General features: G+C 56.9%; 1 protein-coding gene across 6 annotated transcripts in view; it reads right to left on the bottom strand.

The window, feature by feature from the left end:
• Window positions 1-21922, bottom strand: part of PLXNA1 (plexin A1) — a 121137-nt gene that overhangs the window by 41140 nt on the left and 58075 nt on the right. For all 6 annotated transcript variants that reach the window (XM_075053145.1, XM_075053143.1, XM_075053144.1 and 3 more), the window contains exons 7-10: window positions 21679-21832; window positions 20950-21049; window positions 11673-11787; window positions 5504-5704 (exon numbers count right to left, since the gene is read on the bottom strand). In XM_075053145.1, coding sequence (XP_074909246.1) covers window positions 5504-5704; window positions 11673-11787; window positions 20950-21049; window positions 21679-21832 — 570 coding nt within the window. The remainder of the gene's footprint in view (window positions 1-5503; window positions 5705-11672; window positions 11788-20949; window positions 21050-21678; window positions 21833-21922) is intronic.

Genomic DNA, 21922 nt, shown 5'->3' on the forward strand with positions numbered 1-21922 from the left:
GGGCTGTGGGTGCCACCTCCCCTGAGGGTCTCACATTTGGTCCTAGCAAGCCCACTGCTCACCCACCAGCTAGCAGCGACGGGCACCGAGAGCTGGGCAGCTCCCCTTGGGGTGAGGGATTCAGCGCTCCAAAAAGGTGCCTCCAGGGAGCCGCACTCCCACAGGACAGAGCCACAGCCAGCGAGGGGGTAGCCCAAATGTGGGGGCAGGCTGCACTGAGATGCACTTCAGGATGCTCCTGCAAGCGCCGTGCCAACTAGCCAAGGCACTAGCCCTTCCCAGCCCAGATGAGGCAGGGCAGCCCCTTGCCACGGGGCATCCTTCCCACGCCAGCCGCAACCTGCACAACCCAGCCTCGAGGAAGGCAGCGGAGGGGCTGCTCCTCTGCGAGCAAACCCTCACATCCAAATTTCCCTTGCAAGCCCCTTCCCTCCCACGTGCACCGCCCCCCTGGGCTGCATTTCTGGAGGAGCGCTTGGGCTGCAGCTGTGTCCTATTTTTCTGTAGTTGATGACCTCAACTTCTTCCCTGCACTACGGGGACGGCAGTAATGTACATCGCGTCTCGCCAGGGCTCAACTGCAATTCATCATTATTTTATCTGCTGGAATTTAATTGGATCCTATCAAACTCTCCTGATACTCCCTTTTCACTTTAAACACTGCTGCAGGAAAGATAAATGTAGGCACCGCTAGGACGGAGAGCACAGCTTTGTTGGCGAACGGTGCTGGGGTTGTGGGCTCCGATCCTGTTTCCCTCTCCATGGCTGGTTAATTAGAGATACGTATACCGGAGGTGTGCGGTGCTCAGAACAGGGCATGTGTGTATGATTTATGTTCCTCTATAAATATACTCTAGGCCTAGTAAAATACCATCAGCCACACAACAGCACAACTTGACGGTAACGCTTGGCCTCTGATTCTGGATCTCCTTTTGCTCTTTTCACATAAATCTCCTCCTTTCCTCCCCCATCACACACAACTTCCTTCACCTGGATTCCTCCTGCCCAAAATTCGGCAGGGTGTAAGTGAGAACCCGAGACCCTGGGAATATGTCAGAGCAACACCCAGGCTCCACCGCAATAAAATAATACCCGGAAAATGTAAATCTACCAGGTCCTGTCTGCCTTCCCAGCACCCACGCCTGGCGCTGGGCGCCTCAGCATCTGTGCTGGGTACCACTCGGGTGCCCACCCCACCAGCCCAGCTTGCTCTGCACCCACATCGCTTTGTCACGGGAATAAGCCGCTCCTGGGTGAACATCCCGACCCGAGCCCGGCCGGAGGGGAGAGACCTCCAGAGCCACAGCCAAATGGGTGGGCAGGGTGGGCTGCCCGTGCCAGCAGGACCAGCGAGGAAGGAGCCAAAAGGGAGGCAGGGAGGTGACACAGCTGCTCCTCACCACACGGGACTCTGGTTAAAAGGAAAGGGAAATAATTGAGGCGTGAGGCTTAATTTAAAGTGCTGAGACGACAAACTCAAATGCTTGTGGAAAGGAGATCAGAGGTTCTTCCTATTTTTACATTTAAAGGGAAAGGGCAGCTCTGGGGCTATTTCAGCCTTAAGAGGAACATTCTGGAGAGAAAAAGCCAAATCCTTGGCAGCGAGAAACACCTGTAGCCATTTTGCCAAGGCCAGGACTAAATCAGATGAAGTCCAATGTTACAAGCAGTAGGGCAGATTCGGGACTGTGGTACTTTCCAACAGCAAAATTGTTTATTTTTTGCAGCAATCAGAAGAATGAGCCCTGTTAACAGATGGCAGATGGGAAAGAACAGGCAAAGGCAGGGATGTTTGGAAAACGAAACTCAGTGGCATTACCTGCACACATTAAGACAGATGACCATTTCTCCATCCTCCACCGCAAGACGCAAGCCTGGAAATGTCTGCCTCCAGAAGAGTAAAAGTCACCAATTAACAAAAAAGTAGTTTACTGGCAAATAATTTAATTTTCTTGGTTAGGCTTGTCTTTCCTTTTTGTTTCTTTACAAACCGTGTGGAAAACCTTTAGGGTTGCTTTCCTTTTGAAGAGCAGAAAGAGACCAAAGTGAGGAGGCAGAAAAGGGTTTTTCCTGCTTGGTTTTTGCCCTGGGATGCGTGGGGAACACCAGGCCTGGTCTCCTTTGAGTTTGCTGAAGATCTATTGGGTGTCTCAGATGATGTTTATAGTCGACACTCAAACCTTAATGAATGGACTGCTGAATATTTAACCAAGATGTCCTTTCTTCAAAGTGCTAACAAGTCATTGGAGTTTGACAAGCACTAAAACTAAACAAAAGACAAAGAGTTTTAAACGGGCTTGACTTATTATCCCTTCCATTCACTCGTGATTCAGGAAAGCATCCCTAATTCCACAGAGTAATTAACCTCTTGTTTAGATTCCATTGAACTCCTGGAAACAAAGTGTGCTTAAATGCCTTCCCAAGGGGAGGACATCCATTCCTCACTTGCTGGCTGGTAGGATGTCATCCTTTCCCTATTTCTTCACTCCCCAGTGTCCTCCACACCAGGCAAGACCCAAAATCCTAATCCAAAGGATGAATCACAATGGAAGAACCCAGTGGGTCATGGGTGGGTGACTGTGCAGGAGCCTGAAGTGCTATCAACCAGCCAGACGGACTGCAAAAAAAGACCAGGAGGAGACAAGCATCATGGAAGTGTGAATCTGAATTCTCCACACCATAAAGCAGCCTGGCTAAATGCCCTCAAGCGTTAAAGCAGGCAAGCAGACCCTGAAAGCAAGACAGCTTCTTTGAAGCCAAAACTCTCTTCTTCCGTCTGTGAAGTCACCCTGCGCCTGAAAGCCACGTCTCCTGCTTGAGACCGCGGCCCCACGGAGCTGCTGCCGTCCGCTTTCACACCCACACAGACTGCAATGCCTCCCCACGTGCTCTCTGGCCAATTTGCTTTGTTTTCGGGGCATCCCTGGCAATTTTCAAGTCAAACATCCACCACTGCCAGCCCAGGAGAAGGTGTTGGTCACCTCAGCTCTGCATGGGGACCATAGGGCGGGCAGGCACACCTCAAGCCGTCCTATCCCTCTGGAGAAGAGCTGCAGAGGCCGTGCAGCTCATGACACCAGTGCTGGCAGCCACGGCACCCCTTGGGAAACGCAGGCAGTGGTTTTTACTTCTGCCTCTCCCTCCTGCTGTCCAAATTGAAACATACTGGGGAGAAATGAGTCCAAATGATTCAGACCCCCTCTCCAAGCTCCACCTCCGTTAGGTAAAGGCTCTGCTCTGGCGCAGACACCTCTCCCCCGACACCCCACAGGAGCCATCAGCCTGCTGCTGCCAGCACCATGCAGCCACGGCACTTCTCTATAGGGACCATCCTGCAGCACACACTGTCCCAAACTGCTTTTGAAGGAGCTAAGCCAAACCACACGCTGAAGAATTGGGCAAGAGGGAGCTGCCGGCTCTGCCAGCTGCAGGCAGAGGAGACCTGGCAGGAGGCTGGGCTGGCCGAGGGGCTCTGGCCAGGCAGGGGCTCACAAGATGTCCCTGCAAAGCTGGGGACCAGCAAATCACTGCAAGGGATGAAGGTCTGCGAGCCAACATCCACTTCCCCCATGGACTTCCCATGCCCCAAGCAGACACGGTTTCGGCTCCCGGCTGCTGATGCAGTTCTGCACCCGGCTGGGATCCTTGCAGGCTGGGCTCTCTCTTTGGGACAAAGAGGCCACGTTTCTCCCACACTCTGCAACGGGGCAATGGTTCCTCCAGCCCGTTTCCAGCCACAGGTGCTCCGGCAGTGGGGCCAGCATGGACACATTGCAGAACAGCCCTCGGATCGCCAAGCAGGTACCTGACATAATCGGCCTTCTGCCAGGACAAGAGTGGCTTGGCCGACCCCCGAGAAACCTCCCATGTGGCTGCGATGGAGACAGAGCAGCCAAGCTCAGCTATCAGCAGCAACGAGACCCCAGAGAAGGGACCCCCACTACCGTGATGTCTTCACGCACACATCCATCATGTTCCTTTTGAAGCACTAACACCAAGTCAAGCAGGCGACAGGCAAGACCGGGTGCAGGGGCAGATCTGCATGACGAAGCGCTGCTGAAGGTCACGATCAACACCAGGGATGAGCAGCCAAGCCAGCTCCACTGGGCAGTGCTCCACCTGGCTTCTTTTTTTTCCCAAACACAGCAGCAAGACAACAAACCTTTGCTTAAGCCGCCTCGCTAATGGCTTCTTGCAGCAGAACCCTGCAGACACCGCTCTGGTCCCGCTGCTCCCTGGAGCTTGCACTTGTGCCGCTGCCTGCATTCGCCTCCAGGGCAAGCACAGACCCACCAACAACATTTCCAGCCGGCACCTCAGGACGGGGAGCATTTTCTGCTCCTCGCAAACTGCGTGTCGCTGAGAAAGAGCCCCGGCAGCACGGCATTCCCCCCGGCACTGCTGCCCAGGGCAGGAGATGGGCAACTCGGGATGCTCCTCCTGCCCAAAGGCTCCGCAGCCCCGGGAGCACAGGAGGAGGGAGGGAGCCAGGGCTCATCTTCAGCCTCTAAATGTCACTCACGCCACCAAAGGACAAGGGAGCAGGGAGCAGTGCTGGTGTTAGGCTGCAAATGAGCTTTCACAGCGTGAGTGATGGAAAACAAATTTTAAAAGGATTAAACGGGAGGGAGAAGGGAGGGGCCGGCTCCTTGCGGATGAGGGCAGGTCAGCGCAGAGCCCAGCGGGGCAGCCGAGGAGCTGAGCAACACCAGCTCCCGGGGGGGCTATTAACACCCTGCGTGGGTTTGCTCGTGGGCTTGGTGCTCCCTGCACAGGATCGCTGCGCAGCGAGGGACACACGCAGCTCACCGAGGGGCCGCAAAACACCCTCTCGCTCAGGGGTAAGGCAACCGGAGAGGACAGAGCAGGCAGAGCTGCCTGCAGGAGAGAGCTTAAGTGACAAGAGCTGCAGGGAGCAAGGACAGGGAGGTAGGGAGCGACGCACCAGCAGGGCCGGGATGGAGGACGGGCAGGGGGCCGGGGGATGAGGTAGCTGCCGGTCGGAGCCAGGGAGGAGGGGAAGCGCTGGTGGGGCTGGCGGGGACGGCTGCACGCGGGGGAGCGTGCGCGCAGCGGGACACGGAGAAGGTGTTAGCTGGATCCTGCCTGTAAAGTGGGATGGCTTGGTGTCGGGGGAAGCAAGAGCAGGCAGAGAGAAGGGGGAGGCAAGGATCCGGCACGTCCGGGCCAGCTGGCTCCGGCCCAGGCAACTTTCTTCAGCTTTCCAAAGCCAATTTCCTTGGAAGTGCTCCTAAAGCCTGGCGGCTCCCCTGGGGAGGCTCTGGCGTTGATCCTATCCGGAACGACCCCGAGCAGCAGCCTCCCTGTGCCCCTGGGGGATGCGGGGGGGAGCCCACCTCGCACCCCACAAGCACCAGAAACCCCCGTTACCTGCCCGCAGGAGAGCAAACCCATCCACGCAACGATCCGGGAAGGTCCCGGAGCAGGGCAGGAACGAGCAGCCCACAAACGAAGCCCGCGCCGAGGCGAGCCGTGCACTCACCGAGGTGTTCTGGCACTGGATGCTGGTGCTGTTGAAGCGTAGGGCGGTGACACGGGTGGTACTGCCGGGGATGTGGAAGATGCACTCGTAGTTGCGCTGGCCGGACTGCGGCTGGGGCAGGTTCTTGGCCGTCAGGGTGATGGGTTTCACCACGCCCACGGGGATGTAGATCTGGGTAGAGGGCAGGATCTGGGGACAGTCCTGCAAGGGGAACAAGGGGCGGCCGATGAGAGGGGAATACCACGCAGCCTCCCCCAGCACCCCTGTGACGCCCCACTTGGCTGGCAGGCTGGGCAACACACTGCAAAAATACCACCCTGAGCACACACTTGAGTAAATCCTTATGTGCAGCCAACCCCAAACCAGCATCTCATAGCTGCTTTGACCAAAGCCCTGAAGACAGAAAAGGAGAGCACAGAGGAATCTGGTGGCAGGGCAGTGGGGTGTTTTCCACAGCTCGGATTGATCCAGCCGGGAGGTGGGGAGAGGATTCAGCTATGAGACCTGCAACCTGGCACTGCAACAGCAGCACATGTTTCGGCGAAATGACTGGTAACAAGATGGGCTTTTATGCCATCGATGCAGTCAGTAGGTTTCAGAGTTAACACCCACTGGGCGGTGCGTTGTCAGGCTACCCTCTCAGCCCTTCTGTCTCCCTTACAGACTCCATCCCCCTTCCTTCCCAAGTGGACAGAAAAGCCTTTCTCCCCGCTGACGTTGCAACATCCTTCTGCAGTTTTGCAGAGAACCTGCTCTGCAGCAAATCCTGCTGCTGCTGCTTCTTCTATCCGCAGCCAGCTCGAAGCAGCATCACCCCAAACAGCCCAGTTGCAGGCTGCCCAGAAGACGGTGCCTCTGGCCAGGGGATGCTGGGGCAAGGGTAAGGGGCTCGGCACCACCCTGCCAGCCCCCTGCACTCCACGGGGAAGGAGCCGTCGGGAGGGTAAAGCACTCGACTTTTAATAGCCACAGGCTCCCAGCCGCTCCAGGGGAGCCGGGGAGCCTTGTGCGCAAAGCACAGGGGAGCAGGAGGGAGCAAAAATAAATGAGCTCAGGCAGCAAAACAGCTCCACAGCACCGACGGGTGCCACTTCGGCAACAACAGCCTGATGCAATCCCACGCCGGCTTTGCTGAGCCAGGCGGAGGTCTCGCACCTACGGCAGCGACTAGGGAATAACGTGTGCTGAAACGAGCTGCTCCGAAAACAGAAACGGCAACAGCAGCGCCGGGGGTGGACACAGCTGCCCCGCTGCTCTCGCCAGGCTGCCGACAGCCACGCGTGGCCAATGCTGCCCAGCTGCCTCCTGCCACCCCGCAGCGAGCCGGGCCGGACCCTGCACAGCACAGGGCTTTATCTCAGCAGTAGGATTAATCTAACTTTCAAACAATGCAGAGAAATGAAAAAAATGGTTTCATTTAGCAAATATTGACAGAAAACTCTAAGTTTCCTGTTCTTCGCAGGCCTGCATTCCCCAAAAGCGCAGTTTTTAAGGGAAGAAATTATTTATCCCCAAAACATGCTAAACAGAATGAAAGCAGAGAGGAACAGCAGTGCCAGCCCCAACCTGGAGATGGGGCTGGGGCTGGGACAGTCTGGGGACCCTCGGCACTGCCCTGCCACCTCCTTGCTCTGTATCACGGCTGCCCCTCTGCAAAGGGGGGCTTCAGTTCCCCCGCTTTCAGAATCAGCTCAAGGCTCACAGCGGGGAGACCCCGCACGTCTGCTGCCATTTATAATGAGTGGCCCCCGCCGCTGCAAGGCGGTTGCTCCCCACCGGCTCCCGGCTCAGAATTGCTGACAGAGGGAGAAGTCCCCGCCTGCTTGATCCCCCTCCACATTGCAGGGGGACCCCACAGGTGGTACACAGCTTCCCTGCGGGGCGAGGATTAGCTCCCGGCTTGCTTTCCAAACACCTCCACCTCTTCATTCTTCGGGGCGGTGGGTAAGTCCACGCCGCGCCAGCGAGGCTCACCACGGACGGTCGCAAGACGGGTGCCCACAGAGCACGGCGGGCACGTGCGTCCCTCTCCCCGCGCAGGCAGGCGGGCTCTTTTTGCTGACTCGAGGTTTTGAGCCCCCCCAAACCCACCCCGCGACGTCACATGCTCCGCATCTGCCGGCAGAAGTGTCTCATCCAGCAAAAATGTCAGCCTGCGCCCAACAGGAAGCACCTGGTGCTGGTGGGCGCCCAGGGTGCCCGGAGGGGTGGGGGCACTAGGACAACTCATTTCCCCTCCGAGCAATTCCGACCGCTGACAAAACTCAGCCCAGCATTGCCTGGCACTTAACATCCCTTGGGAATGCTCTGCACAGCCCATGGAGCTCCCTGTCCTGCCAAAAACAGCCCCCCCCCCCCCGCCTGCCTCCCGCCCCGGCTTCCAGGAGCAGCGAGCTACGAACGGATGGGACGAACAGAAAAGCAAGACCCAGACACACACGCATTCCCAAACATTGCACAACTTGGATTTTCTCCATTAAAACCGTTTTTCTAGCTGGATGAGAACATGACAAGGGTGTCCAGGTTTGCTTGGAGAGGTAAGAGCTTTCGTCGCGCAGCAAATGCTGCGGTTTGGATTTCTCTGGCAGCTGGCAGCTCCAGCTGCAAGGCTGTGCCGTCAGCAGAGATGGGGATGAAGGCAGTCTGAGGCTGGGCTTGACCCTGGCTTTGAGGTTCCCTCACAAAGCCCTCGGCCATTCCCACTGGTGGGGGAACGAAGAAAAAACACAAGCTGAACCTGCTTAGGCTGAACAAACACACTTGGTCCCCGCAGCTCAGGAGTGTTTCACTCTCGGCAGCAGCTCTGCATCAGCAGGCAGCAGACACTGTCACAGAAGAGCAGCTTTTTAGGATGGGGGACTCCAGCGTCCATCACTGATCACCCCACGGCCACTGCTGGGCACCATAAGTGGGGAAAAGCAAACAGCAGCCTGTCCTGCTTCATCACCGCTTCCCTAGCCCTGCACCCCAGAGCAAGCCACAGAGGAGGGCAATCTCCAAGCCCAGGCTTCAAAGCCACCGCAGCCAGCAGGCAGGGACATCCTTCCTGCTGCCACCGTTCCCAGGCATGTTTCCATGAGGGGTGGCCCCTACCCACACCCCGTTCATGCTCTGCCAGCCCCAGAAATTCAGGCGAACATCCCTGGCATGCCCAGTACAGAGTGTTATGGGTCACTCTTTGCGTTTTCCTACAAAACAGCCACTTTTCCACCCAGGAAACTGTGGTGAACCACCCGTGGGAACCAGCAGAGACGGAGTAAAGCGCTGCTGTTAACCCCTGTCCCTGCCTCTCCTGACCAGTGCCCACCACGCTCCAGCCAACACAGACAGACCAAATCCTGCTTAAAATAACCCTCCCAGTTAGACATCCTCCCACAGAGAGGACGGGGATGGACGTCTACCATTAACTTGCCCAGTGGTGCCACGGGCTGGCACCGAGTCCCCCCACCCGCCACACCACCCTGCTGGGGACCGGGATGGCGATGAGATGTCTCATCCCAGCCCGGACACGCAGCCCCCAGCAGCGGCCGGTCTGAGGGTGTCTCACCATTCCTGCCAGGAACTGCTGAGGCCACACCGATGTGCAAACAGGCTGAGCCAGGCGCTCCAAACCTCAAGCCAGGCACCGGTCCAGGTCCCAGTGTGGCCAAAAGGTCTGCCGGGGGACAGCCTGCCCGTGCTCAGGAGTGACACAAGTTCCCAAGCAGTTGGTCCGTGGGAGAGCTGCACGCGTCCCAAAGACAACAGCCCTGGGGGGTACAGTCAGATGCTTTTGGGTTCGCCTGGCAAGGAAGGGGGAAGAGCCCAGCAGCCTCCCCATGCCCTCAGCGAGGGGAATGGGCAGACGAGCGCTGCCAGGCTCCAGCGGTTTGGACACCACGTGTCACGTTTGCAGAAGCACCGCCAGGGCCGGCTGGAAGCGCAACCTCAAGAGCAGGCTTCTGGGATGCCTGGGACAGGCCAGTCCCTCGCCGGATTTCTTCACGGCACAAGCTAGGAGAAAACAGCTTTTTCTGATCTTCTCACGTTACCGAATCCCCGCCTTGTGTGAGTCCACCAGGCTGGGTTCGTTCTGGCTCGTGCCAGACAAGCCCGAGCACCCGTGAGCACGGTGCAGCCCCCTTGCACTTGGATGATACCTCCAGGGAGGGAGGGACGGTGAGGGACAGCGCCAGCGCCGGGAGTTTGGCCGTTTGGTGGAAGGTGCGGTGCACAGCCACGGCTGTGCCATCCCAGAGGATGGCAGAGGGGCTGCGGCACAGCCCAGGCGGCTGCCGGCTCACCAGCGGCGCGGGGGCAGGAAGGGCTCTTTGACAAGCGGAGTCTCGCTCCCAGCGCTCGCCTGCTGCCGTGCAGAAACGGCAAGCACCAACCCCACCTGCCCACACGCGGGAGCGAGGGTTGGGCTTTCCCAGCTCTCCCGATGCACTTGGCTGAGAAGCAGCTTCACTCAGCTCCGTGCTTGGAGTAAGGATCACGACGAGAGCCCAGCGTGGCCCCATGCAGGGACACCACCATCTTCTGCAAGTCCATCCACTCCTGAAGTCCTTGGAGGCTCCAAACTGTGGAGGACCCAAGTATGAAACCCAAGCAGCTGTCTTTGCAGGTTGCAAAGCTCAAACGTTCCTCCACAGGCACAGCAGCTCCCCTGGAGAGGCAGCAGGACCAGGTGCTCCGGCTTTCCACAGGGATGTGGTGGGTCAACCTTGGCTGGATGTCAGGTGCACCCAAAGGGAGCAGGGAAGCCATACAGGGCTCAGCCCCAATGCATGGGAAGATGCTCCTCCATCCATCCCATCCCTGGCACAAAAGCGATGGTGCTGCTGGTGGCTGGGCAGTGGTTGAGTAATGGCCCAGCTCTCCCATTGTCTGTTGTGAGAGAGCTCTTTGAGTGAAAAGAGAGGCAGTGGGGGAGGAAGGAGAAAAAATTAATTGGGGTGCCTCAGCTGCAGAGGGATTTGTCTGACTCCACATGTGCTCTCAGCCCAGCATGGAAGCAGGGGGACACAGGGAAGACAACAGCCTTGAGCCAGAAGGACACCCACCAGCCAACAGGTCCTCACCGAGGATGAGTGCAGACCTCAGCAGACACAAATTACAGGGTATGGAGATTCACTCAGAGACACTGCTCCTCCCGAGTGGCGAGATGCAGAGGCAGGCTTCCTCTCTGTGCCAGTCAGGATGACAAAGACCTTGGGGGACATCTCAGTTGCTTGCCTTCACACAAGGTCTGTGAAGTGGAGACAAGCCTTTCTCATTTGCCTCTGCTCCTGGGGACCAGTTCTGGCCTGGGAGGCTGCTGAGACATGAACGCTGCTGGAGCTCAGAGACCGCGCTTTATCTGAGGTGATCTGGGCAAACGCTTTCTCCAGGACAACATCCGTTTGAGCTGTTCCCATGAGGACAGCATACAGCTTTGCTCTCAGCAACAGCCATCAGGCAGCAGGACCCTTCCAGCTGGGCCCCTGCACAGGCAACTGGAAACCCAGGTAAGTTCAGCTGGAGCCCCCTTCCAGGACAGAGACAGAGGAGAAACTCTCCTTCCCGAAACTCTCCCTTCAGGACCTGAATCAGCATTTACTGTAGAGCCAGCTGTTGCTTGTCAGACCTCCAGACCCAACCTGAGCAGCCAGCGATGCCACCACAGGCTGGGGAGGCCAGGACCTCCTGCAAGCACCCTGCCAAAGACAGGTTTCCCCGGTGGGTGGCACAAATGCTGCCCAGGATGAACCCCCGCAAAAGAACATGTTTCTTAGCAAAGCATTTGAGACGAAGAAGGCGTGAGGTGTAGCAAAACAGTTTGTTTTACGGATTTCAACCTTCCCCTCTCTGAAAACAAGTTGTTCTGCAATGACAGTTGAAGCTTGCTCCCTTCAAAAACATCAAAAGAAAACGCTTTAGCATCTCTGCCTTTGTTTTTCCCTTCATTCAGCCTAAAGTGCTCTTGGCTGCGCCCGGCTTCCTAAGCAGCCTTTGCACAGCAACACAGCCTCTCCCCGCCGGCACTTCCCACTCTTCCCTCGCTGCTTCCCAGGCAGCCCCAGCACCCCAGGCAAGGCAGTGGGAAAGGTTTCCAAAGCGGTTTGCCCTCTTCTAAACCCTTCCCCGTAGGGCAGGGGGTCGTGACAGGACTGGGACGGGAGAGGGGAGCTGGCTCACATCACCTTACCTCGGAGAGCTTGACGCGTCCCTCCAGGAAGGAGCAGTCGGCGGCGTTGTGGGTGCAGATGTGGCGGTACTTGCACCAGTGGCAGGGGAAGGAGCCGTTCACGCAGGACAGGCAGCTGCGGAGAGAGAGAAGCGGGCAGCGTTAGGGCAACGGCGAGACAGGGTCCCCTGGGGCGCTCCTCGGGATGCTTCAGCAGGACAGCATCCATCGGCGATCCCGCATCTCCGGGTGGGAAGGAGCCCCCGTGCATGGGGCGAGGGCTGCGCACCGGCAGGCTGGGAGGGGAGACGCCTGCACAACCCCGGACCCCCGGGCTTTGCCCACGGCAGGGCGAGGGGAAGCGGCCTTTCCCGCACCGCAGGGTTTGTGTCCCAGCCGGAGCGGCCACGCTCCCTCCTCCGTTTGGCAAGCTGACCCTGCCCACCCCGCTCCTGGGTGGGGGCCGAGCTCCAGACTTTGGGAGCTTTATTTGGGTTCACTGAAAGGCGATTTTAGCAAGAAGCGGCAGAACAAGGGCTCTGCACGGCGGGGGAACAGGGAAGAAAGCACCAGATTAATGCACGCTCATTGAAAGGAAAATTATAACTGGCGAAAGGTTGGGTCAGATTAACATTTCGGGACTGTAGCGCTTTTCAGCCACTCACAATAGGTTGTGTGTGACCCTCTCCCTTGGCCCCCCTCATCCTCAGCCCTCCACAGCCGCGCGTGCGTGTGTGCGCTTCCACCCCCTCCCTCCAGCCCGAGATGTTTCCGTCTCTCTCCCCAGCCTCTCCGGGCTCTTTGTGTGGTGGGATTGCCTGTACCCCCCTCTCGATGCCTCTCCTGCAGGATGCGCTCAGAGACCCGGGGATGCTGGGAGCCCCGTGCTCTGCTCTGCACCCCTCTGACCAAAGAAACCAGCCCCAGGGACCTGCTGCTTTTCCCCCAAGCAGGAGGGGGCACAGAGAGTCCCCTCCTTGTGCAACCATGCATATGAGCAGCACCCCATCAGCCTGTCCCCTTGCTAACCCCCCCCCAAAAGCACGCCCTCCCAGCACCATGAGACATCCCTGTTTGCAAGCACAGGGGATCCCTTTCGAGGCCCTCACGACAGCGCGGATGGTGGAAGGGGCTGAGCCCTCCCCATCACACTGTCCCGGGGCAGCAGCGAGGTCCCACACTAAATGCAGCGAGCCTTCAGAGGGCAGGTCTGCACCAGGCATGTCCTGTGCAGCCCAGGCTGCCCTCCCAAGGAGGAGGTGGGAGAGCTGCTGAGGCATAAGGTTGAAGGCAAGAAAAATAATCAACCTGGCTTTAAAAAAAAAAAAAAAAAAGCAGCACCGTTTTTCTCTGTGAAGGCTCATACCTGCTCTCACCGATCCGAGAATGAACAGGATCAAGCCCAAAGCAATTATATTTAAACAAAAGCAAGATCTTCCCCTGAACACAGCTCTGGCAGGAGGCAGGCAGCACTGCCCAGCCTGATGCCGCTCCTAAATCACAGCTACCTCTCTGCCTCTATCCCCCGGGAAACGACAGGGAAAACACAGCATCACCATGCAAGGTGGCAGAAAGAAAACCTTCCTGGAGAGGGAGATCCTCGGGTGGCACGGCCTGACATGCCAATTCCCTCGCCCTCCGGCAGACTTGTCACTTTGGAGGTGCGGGGACAGCGCACGGGGGAGCCACAGCAGCAGGCAGCTCAGGGTGCAAATGCACACCTAGGGCTTTGCAAGGCCACCGCTCCCTGCCCGCCCTGGGGTTTCACACACCATTACATATACAGCAAGAGCTTCCCAAATCCATACGCACACACTAAGGAAATATTTAATTAAGCTGCTTGCAAAGGGGGCTGGAAGTCATTTCCATGTTTCGCTCACATTTTCACTTCCAAATGAACAGCCCTTTTAGCTTTACCCACAAATATGCTAATTGGATGCTCCTTATGCAAATATATGCAATTTTATTTCAGCTGCAGAAATTCAACTTAAAAGCAGAGCCGTAGCCTCCTATCTCTAGTTGCTTTGATGGAGGGAGGTGCAGAGGGTAGGGGGAGCGGGGGACACAAACAAAGCAAAAGGACAGCTCCTGCCCTCCCAACAAGGGCTCGAGCAGTGACCAGTGGGCAGGCAAATCCATGATGTGAAGGCAGCGGGGCAGGGAAAGCACAGGTTAATCCTTATGGAAGTAGAGCAACCACAGAGAGATCATGTCAGAGAGGAGCGTGGTCCAAGCAATTGCAAGCCACATGCCGGGGCATAACCACCAACCCTCCTGTGAAATCGGCCCTCCACAAAGGAGAGATTTTCCAGCTACCAGGTCTGCAAAAAGACTCCTCCGTCCCCTCTCCACCACCTCACAAGGCACCTCAAAGCAGTCAGGGGAAGCACCGGGCGCAGCCCTGCCCCGGGCACCCCCACCCCCAGAGCTGCAGCTCCGCTCTGCAGTTCTTCAGGGCCAAAGCCAAATCTTGACTATTTCAGGACCCTTCTCACCTGAGGGTCTCCTTTGCCATTTAACTACTGCAGGTCCCAGCTGGTCTCCACTTGCCAAAGGACCTAAAGCATCTCAGGTTATCCTCCACATACACCCTGAGGTGCACGGTTCCCCCCTCCTGCTTCAGCCTTCCCGGCTGCTTCTAACTTAACCAAGCCGTTTCTAAAGCCCCATCCTCGGAGATGGTTTTCACACTCTCCCTTCTGCCGAGGTTCTCCATCTGCCACAAGGACATCAAACGCTGCCCTAAGAGCACTCACCGCCGCACGTCTCGCTCCACAGCATCTCTGCTGCATTTACAGCCTGTCGGGGTCAGCACCCTGCAGCTGGCCAAAGGCTCTGTCAAGCGGCAAGCAAGTCAGCGCCTGGGTGCCAGTAACCAGCGAAACCCCATTTCCAGCCTGCCTCGGTCCTGCCGGCCTCGGCACATCCATTTGACGGCCCCAGCTCCCTGCAAGGCTGCCCAAAACCCAGGTCAGGAGCCGAAGCAGGGCTCCCCGGCTGCGGGTCAGGCTGGGCAGCGTGGCCGGGGCCGTATCCGCAGCGTGTCCGTGTGTCGCTGCTGTCTGTTCCCGGCGCAGGAGCAGGTTGCTCGGCAGCATGATGCCATCTGTGCCGTCTCTCTCCTTCCCACGGTCAGGCACTCTTCCCTCATCACTTCTTGCCTAAGAGGCTTTCATCACTCCTGATAATTAGAGGGAGGCTCTCCTTCACGTGTTGAAGTCCCCCCCCCCTTCCCCGAAGCGTGCCGGGAGTGCAAGAAGCCCAGCCAGGCAGAAAAGCGATGCTGGGGGTGCAGCGCAGACACGGACCCGCAGCTTGCTCCCCATCTGCCTCCTCCCCAGCCCTGCCCACGGCCAGGTGGAGACGAAGCCCAGGCTGGGCAGGGGGAAGGGGCTCAGACCCACCGGCGGTGCCCCCCTTGCCTCCTTATGTCCTCGTGCAAGAGGAGCGGCACCAGCCTCAGAGCCGCGTTTCCGTGCAAAGCGCCCCATCCCAAAACAAGTCCAGGCTTGCTGCCAGCCTGCAAGCTCCCTGTGAAAGAGCAGGCAGCCCTGCAAGCAGCAGGGCAGCTCTGTCCACCTCCGAGTGATCCAGGGGCAAAGCCAGAGCCTCCCCACAGCCTCCACGTTTGCCCCCAGCTCGCTACACACCTGGGTCAAGAACTCCTGACATTGCTCCCCTCCACTTTCATAACCGATCCCAAACTGGCTAAGGCCGTGCTAGGGAAACGCCTGACGTGGCTGCAGAAAAGCAGCAGCGCGGAGAGGGCGGCAGGACAGCGAAGGAGCATCTCCAGGGTGGGTGCAGGGCCACAAGCATCGCTGCAGGGGGGGTGGCTTTGGGGACCGGCTCCTCGGTGGGCAACGCTGCAGAAGGCATCTCCAGCCACCACGGCGAGGTGGCAGCTGTCTCCACATCCAATCCGAAGCGATGCTGCAGCTGATGGGAAGCACGGGAAGCCAGCGGCGCCGGATCCAAGCTCCTCGCTCGCTCCTCTTCCCACACTCTCTCCTTCCCGCGCTCCCAGCCCCAGGCGTGCCATGTGCCCAAAGGAGCCCTGCGCTCTTCAGCGCGCTGAGCGGGGAAGGCAGAAAACAAAACCGGCGTCCGCAGGGGTGAGTTAGGGCTGAGCAGCAAACACGAGGGATGGGGGGTGTGAGCATTGCACACACACGCGTGCGTGCACAGACGCTGAGGCTATTTCCACGGAGCAGCGCGTTCCTGGTGGAAGGACACAGAGTGAAGCGCAGGGAGGAGGGACGGGGGCAAGCGGAACGGCACCAAGAGCAGAACAGGGCAGATCCATTGAAAAGGGAAATTATCAACACGGTGCTGATGTAAACAGCATCTGTGCACGTACAGCACAGCCCGCCTGCGAGCCCCCCGACTGCTCCTCAGACCTCCTCTTGGCAGGAGGATGCATCCTTAGCGAATATTCAGCTCCGGCGTAGCCTGCATCTGGAGCAGCAGCTGTCAGGGGTGAGGGGCTGAACTGCAGCGCTTTGGGCTTTATAGCCATCTCTCTGCCCCAGGGAGAGGCGGAAATCCTGAAAAGCAGCGGGAACAGACGGTCAGTGCCCCCCAGGCCCCTACATGGACCTACAGGCAGCCCTGCCCGTCCCGAGGGGTGCCCAGACCCAAAGCCGGGAAAGGCGTGGGGTGGGAGATCAGCTCTCGCCTCCCTCCATCCGTGCCCATCTCAGTCTGTTTCTGCCATTCCTTTCACGCCAGCCCAACGCTTTTCCATCCCTGCTGGGTTTTGCCAAGGGCCTTACTCACAGGGTAGGGGTTGGGCACGCAGACCTGATGCAGGGTGGTCTAGGGCATCCACCATCACGCTGGCTGGAGGATGCCGAATCAGGCTCTGGTTTTTAAGGTAATTCACTTGAAACACATTCAGCTGCCTCCCCTCACTGAAACACAACACCAGGCTGTACCAACCCTCCTCATTCACAACAAACGTGACATAAACCAGGTTATCCCAAGCAGTCTCTGGGGCCATCCTACAGGATTTTGCACCTGCCCCAGCCCAGGAATACACCGGGATCTGTTACCGCCTCGCAGCTCAGCCGTGCTAACTCAGATACACTCACTCAACTGCTTGCAGCCATCTGTCCATGCCTTTGAAAAGAAAGCATCTGTAAGCATCTGGAAACGAGCAGCACTGGGCCAGCGGAGAAGCAGCCCCAGCGTGTGCAGGCAGCTCGGCAGCGCGGGCAGCCTGGAGGTGCAGGCAGCTGGAAAGGCTGCAGCGAGGAGCCCAGCGGCACGAGGGCTGGCATCATCCCACGGGCACCAACGAGTGCCTCGGCCACCAGAGCAGCCCAGCCCTGCCCTCCCGACACAGCCCCGCTCCTCCCAGCCCCTGGGACATGCACTAAAATCCCGTTTACTTAATGGAGGCTTATAGGGAAAGCCTGTGGGACAGGGCCACGGCAGAGTCACATCTCTCTGGCCAGGAGGAGTTAGAGCCGCTTGGCACATCTGCCACTTGTTCCAGCCTCGGAGAAATTCAGCACCCTGCAGCTGATGGGACCTGGGTGTCACAACTGTCACTGCAGCAAGACACAACCATGAGGCTGGTAGCATCATGACCACCTCCCAGATAGGAGACACAGCACAGGCGTGCACCAGCACAGGTTTCCAGGCTGTTCGGATCCCCTCTTGGCATCAGACCCGCTGACATGTGATTTTCCCCCTTCCGCTGTGCAACCACCTGGATTTTTGCTTCCACATTAAAATGGCTGGTCATGCTGGTGGGGAGACTGGTGATGCGCTGGGCATGCCAGCGCTTGAGAAACCAGCAGCGCTGCAAAACCTACCCATAGCATCAAAGGCAGCACTGAAGGCTCTCGTCTTCTTCCATGTCCCCCTCCACTTGCCAGCCCCCTCCCTGCAGCCATGCTCTCCAAAAAGCCAAACCGCAACAGCATTTAGAGAGCAGTTTCCCAAGGAGAAACCCAGAGAGCAAACATGGAAATAGTGGGAAGAAATACATCTTGGTATTTCCTGGAATTGCTCGCTGGCTTTCCAGGAGGATTCCCCACTCGCCCATCTCACCAGCAAGCGCGGACTCTGCCAGAGGCAGGCAGGGAGCCTGGTGTTACATCTTTATCTTGAAAGGGGACTCATTTTCCCACAAATGCTTTGAAGAGGGAGTTTAACGCTGACAAAGACGACCTCAACATCTGCCCGCGCACGCGCTGGACACAGGCTGATTCATTAAACGATCAAAGGCGGCGAGCGGTCTTTAAATGTCTGTGCTTGATCGGTGCCCCACAGGAAACCCCCAAGGGAACCCACCCCAGCCCCTGCCATGGGGTTTTCCATCCCGTCCTCCACGCCAGGAACCAGAGCTTGTCCCCAGGAGCTGCAGGCGAGCCTGCATGGGTAGCCCTGCTCCCCATCATGGGCTGGCAGCGACCCTCAGCCACCCACATCCCCCTTTGCAAGGGACCCATTTTTCTGTATCAACCTCCAGGTTTCCACTCCCTCGTTCAACGCATCTCTCGCAGCTCAGCCAGAAACATCCCCTGCCTGATGAACGAGCCTTCAAGACCAAGATGCCCAAAAGATGCCACTGCCTGGAAAGGTCTGCCTGAGCCCCACGGGAGCTCTGAGGCTGCCAGGGTGCGGTACACCGAGCTGGGACCCCCAAAAGCTTGCCAGGTGACCCTGCTGGAGCAAGGAATGGAGCCCCAGAGAGGGTGCAAGTCCCAGACCAGGGGTCCCAGGGACCCTGCATGGAGAAGTACCCTGGGAGCCAGCGATGCTGGTCTGCGATGGGGACAGTGCCCTCACACCGTGTGACACTATAAAGCCCTGCAATAACAGATGAGACATCAACGGGGCTCTACCTGGAAGGCACCCCCCCCAGCCTGGACCATCACAAGCCAAACATACAGGCAGCACAACCTCCCCTGTGCCCCTCCTTCCCTGTAGGAGAAGGGATTAGACGTATCTTCCTTTCTGCAACCCCTCCCTCGACCAAGCTGGTTCCAGCAGTCTTTGAAAATGCAGGGGAGGAAGAGTTCTGCAGGATGGTGAGAAACAAGAGAGCCAGGATGCTCGCACAGCAGTAGGACCAGCCCCACAGCCTGCAAAAGGGCTTTAGTGGTGCATTTTGCTGATGCCTTTCCAGATGTCTACTGAAAATAAGAAGGGTCAGACTTTCCCCCGCGTCCATGGTGGAGCTGCATTGGCCTTCCTGGAGCTACCCAGCTGACACCAGTAAAGAGGTGTCATCCCATCTCTCCACAACCATCTGAAAAATCTCGCCTAAATGTTTCGTCCTCAGCTGAGAAATGATTCGACACACAGGCCTCTGGCTTCCAACCTAAGCAAAGCTGCCCAAATATAAAAAGAAAACATAATGCACAGCGATCAGAGATCTCCACAGGAAAAACATTAGCCTCGTGGAAAAGCATATTGTTCCTAATACAGAATTTATCAGGCTGACGTATAGATTTTCCTCCACAAAATATGAAACCTGGATCTGAAAGGCTATTAACTCTGAAGAGATCCATTAAAGACGCCCGTCTGCAAATGGTATTTAAAAGTATTGCATCATCCTAGGTATTGTCATGCTCTTTGGCTATGACTCAACTGCAGGTCACACAGTTAAAACTGCCTCCAAACCCTAAAATTCTTGACGTAAAGAAAATAATAATAATGTTCACCAGCCTAGAACATGGACTTTTCTATCAGCTCCAACCGAAGCCCATAAATATTAATGCATCCATAATTAGCCTTTTTAAATAATGCATCCAAAATTAAACATCAACGCAGTAATAAATCAGTCAGGGCTCTTTATTGTAGGTTTGTTTGGGGGGGAAGGAGGGGATGGTGGTTTTTTTTCCCCTCCTGTGTCAGGCACATAAAATAAAATGCCAATTCCCTCACCACCTCTTCCTGCTGGACCAAAATGCTGGAGCCCCGATTGGACCGAATCTGATGCCATTTGTACTTAAAAGTCTTCTTTCTTTCATTTAGAAAAATAAAAGTCACATCTGCTTTTTGATTTGCAAAATAATGACATGCAGCCAGCCCGAGCCAAAGCTGAGCTAACGTTATTGAAACCACACGACGTGAAGGGAGACAAAGCTCATCTCAGAGTCAAGGTGAGGGAGAAAGTCAAGTTTGCAAACTTTCTCCTCCCTCGCTGGCACAGCACTCCCAGGAGCTGAGAACTGCTCCCTGTGTGGCGTGGGCAGGGCAGAAATCCCTGTGATGCACAAGGTTTGCAGGGGTTCCCCTCTGACGCATCCCCCTCGGAGCTCACTGCAGGTACCCAGCCAGGGCACCCGCATTTCACCTGCTTTTTCCTGATCAACGTGGAAAACCCGAACAGGCTTTGGAGGAGCAACCTGCAGCAGAGCCTCCCAAGCCAGGCTAGACACTTTGCAAAAAGCCATCCAAAAGAGATCACTCTGCATTTGCTTATCTATAATTACTGATCAGCCGGAGGCCACCATCCATGGGAGGTTTCTGGCAGGGTACTGAAATCGCTTGCATTCTTGAGCTCCAAATTCTTTGCCCAAACACACCCCAGCATCTCCTCCGAGACGTTCCCACAGCAGAGCCATCTCCCCGCCGCTCAAGCACACGCTCCGCAGCTCCTCATCAGGAGCTCGCTGTTAGGGGCTTTAGGCACCCTGCTTAGACAGCTCATCAATAATCCACACCTCCTCTATTTTATCACATGCATATATCAAACTGCCTAAAAACCCGTATGTGGAGTAGATTTCACGGCAGCCTGACAAGAAAGCAAATTCACAATTACTTCCAGTTAGGAAATTCTTGGGTAAACGCCCCAGGACATGCAGCATGTTCCATCTCATGTTGCTGTAACTTTCCAGCTCACTCTCCAGCAAGCCTGGGAAGCAGGTACAGTCGCAGGAAAACACAGGCTTCTCCTTTTGCATCGCCAAGTCACTCCTATTAACTGTTTCCAGGAATAACAAGATGCTTGGCATTTTCGGTCACATGGATTGCTACAGTCTGCAATGCAGTAAACTCGCTGTTTCTTCCAAAGCTTTGCCAAACCTAAAGCCCTGTTTTTAAGTGAGGTTCTGCCCTGATGCTACACATTACCACACACCCAAACCAACCGCGGGTACTCTGGTCACTGTCCCAGTTTACAAGGGCAAAAGGAGGTTTTTCACTGCAAACACCACTATACTCGACTGCCCTTTCCTCTTGCAAGATCCGCACCCACAAAGCTGAGATCTCTCTCCCAGTCTCACATTATCCCACCAATCTGTTCCCAGAGCACTCTCGCAAAGCGCAGGCCACTTACGACTGATGGACGCTGCAGTTGTAGAAAACAAAATCCACAGAGGCAAACTTCTTCCCCGTCTCCTTCGATTTCAGGTAGAGCTTCACCACTCGCTTGTCCCCTGGGAGAGACCCAGGCAGAAAAAGGCATCAGAAAGGACATGGTGCACAGCCCAGCATTCAGCCCAAGGCTTGTGATGGGCTGGAGGGAGCTTGGCACGACCACTCAGCCCAGTTAATTAACAAAATCCCCCAAATTTGGCAATAAAAAGAGTGTTCACCCACCCCCACTCAGCCACCAAACAGGCCAGCAGAGCCCAAGTACAGCTCTGAGCCCCTTCGGTTAACTGAAACCTGCCGGCATGGAGGCAGGTGCCTTGGGTTGTACTGGTGGTACCGAAGGGGAGCTTAACAGCTCTGGGGTCAGCAGAATGTCCTAGAGCCCACGGCCACCTACAGGATATCTGCCCAGGAATGGTCCATAGGTGGGAACGAGGGTAGGGTGCCCAGGACTGGTGCACAGACAGCTACAGTGTCAGTAAGTAGCTGTGCTCATGGCTTGGAGGAGACCAAGGACCAGTCGCCCGTGAGCAGCAACGTCCTTCTACACCCCAAGAACCCAGCTCGGGTCCTGCTCAGGGGCCAGTGAGTGCTGTCACAGGAGGACTCTCCTCCTCTGGATCTGCCTGTAGGGCAGCAAGTGGGACAAGGTTTGTCTCAGGGTTTCTTCCCGCCCGGGGCACAAGCTCACCTCGGCCCCTGGTGATGGGGATGACGTCCTTGGCAGAGGGAGAGCTGCAGTAAATCTTCCCATCTTCAATGCGGCTCTCGGACTCGGTGAAGTCTTCAAAGGAGCAGTTGACTCCTGCCGAGAGGTCTGGGACGTTCCAGGCCTGCAGGACCAGCTGGAGAAGAGAGGCGAGAGCATCAACACAGAAAACTAGCAAAAAAGCCTCCTCTGTGTTGGCTATGTGTAAGTCCAGCCAGCAGAAAAG

This window comes from Buteo buteo, chromosome 21, assembly GCF_964188355.1.
Source record: "Buteo buteo chromosome 21, bButBut1.hap1.1, whole genome shotgun sequence".
NCBI lineage: Eukaryota > Metazoa > Chordata > Aves > Accipitriformes > Accipitridae > Buteo > Buteo buteo.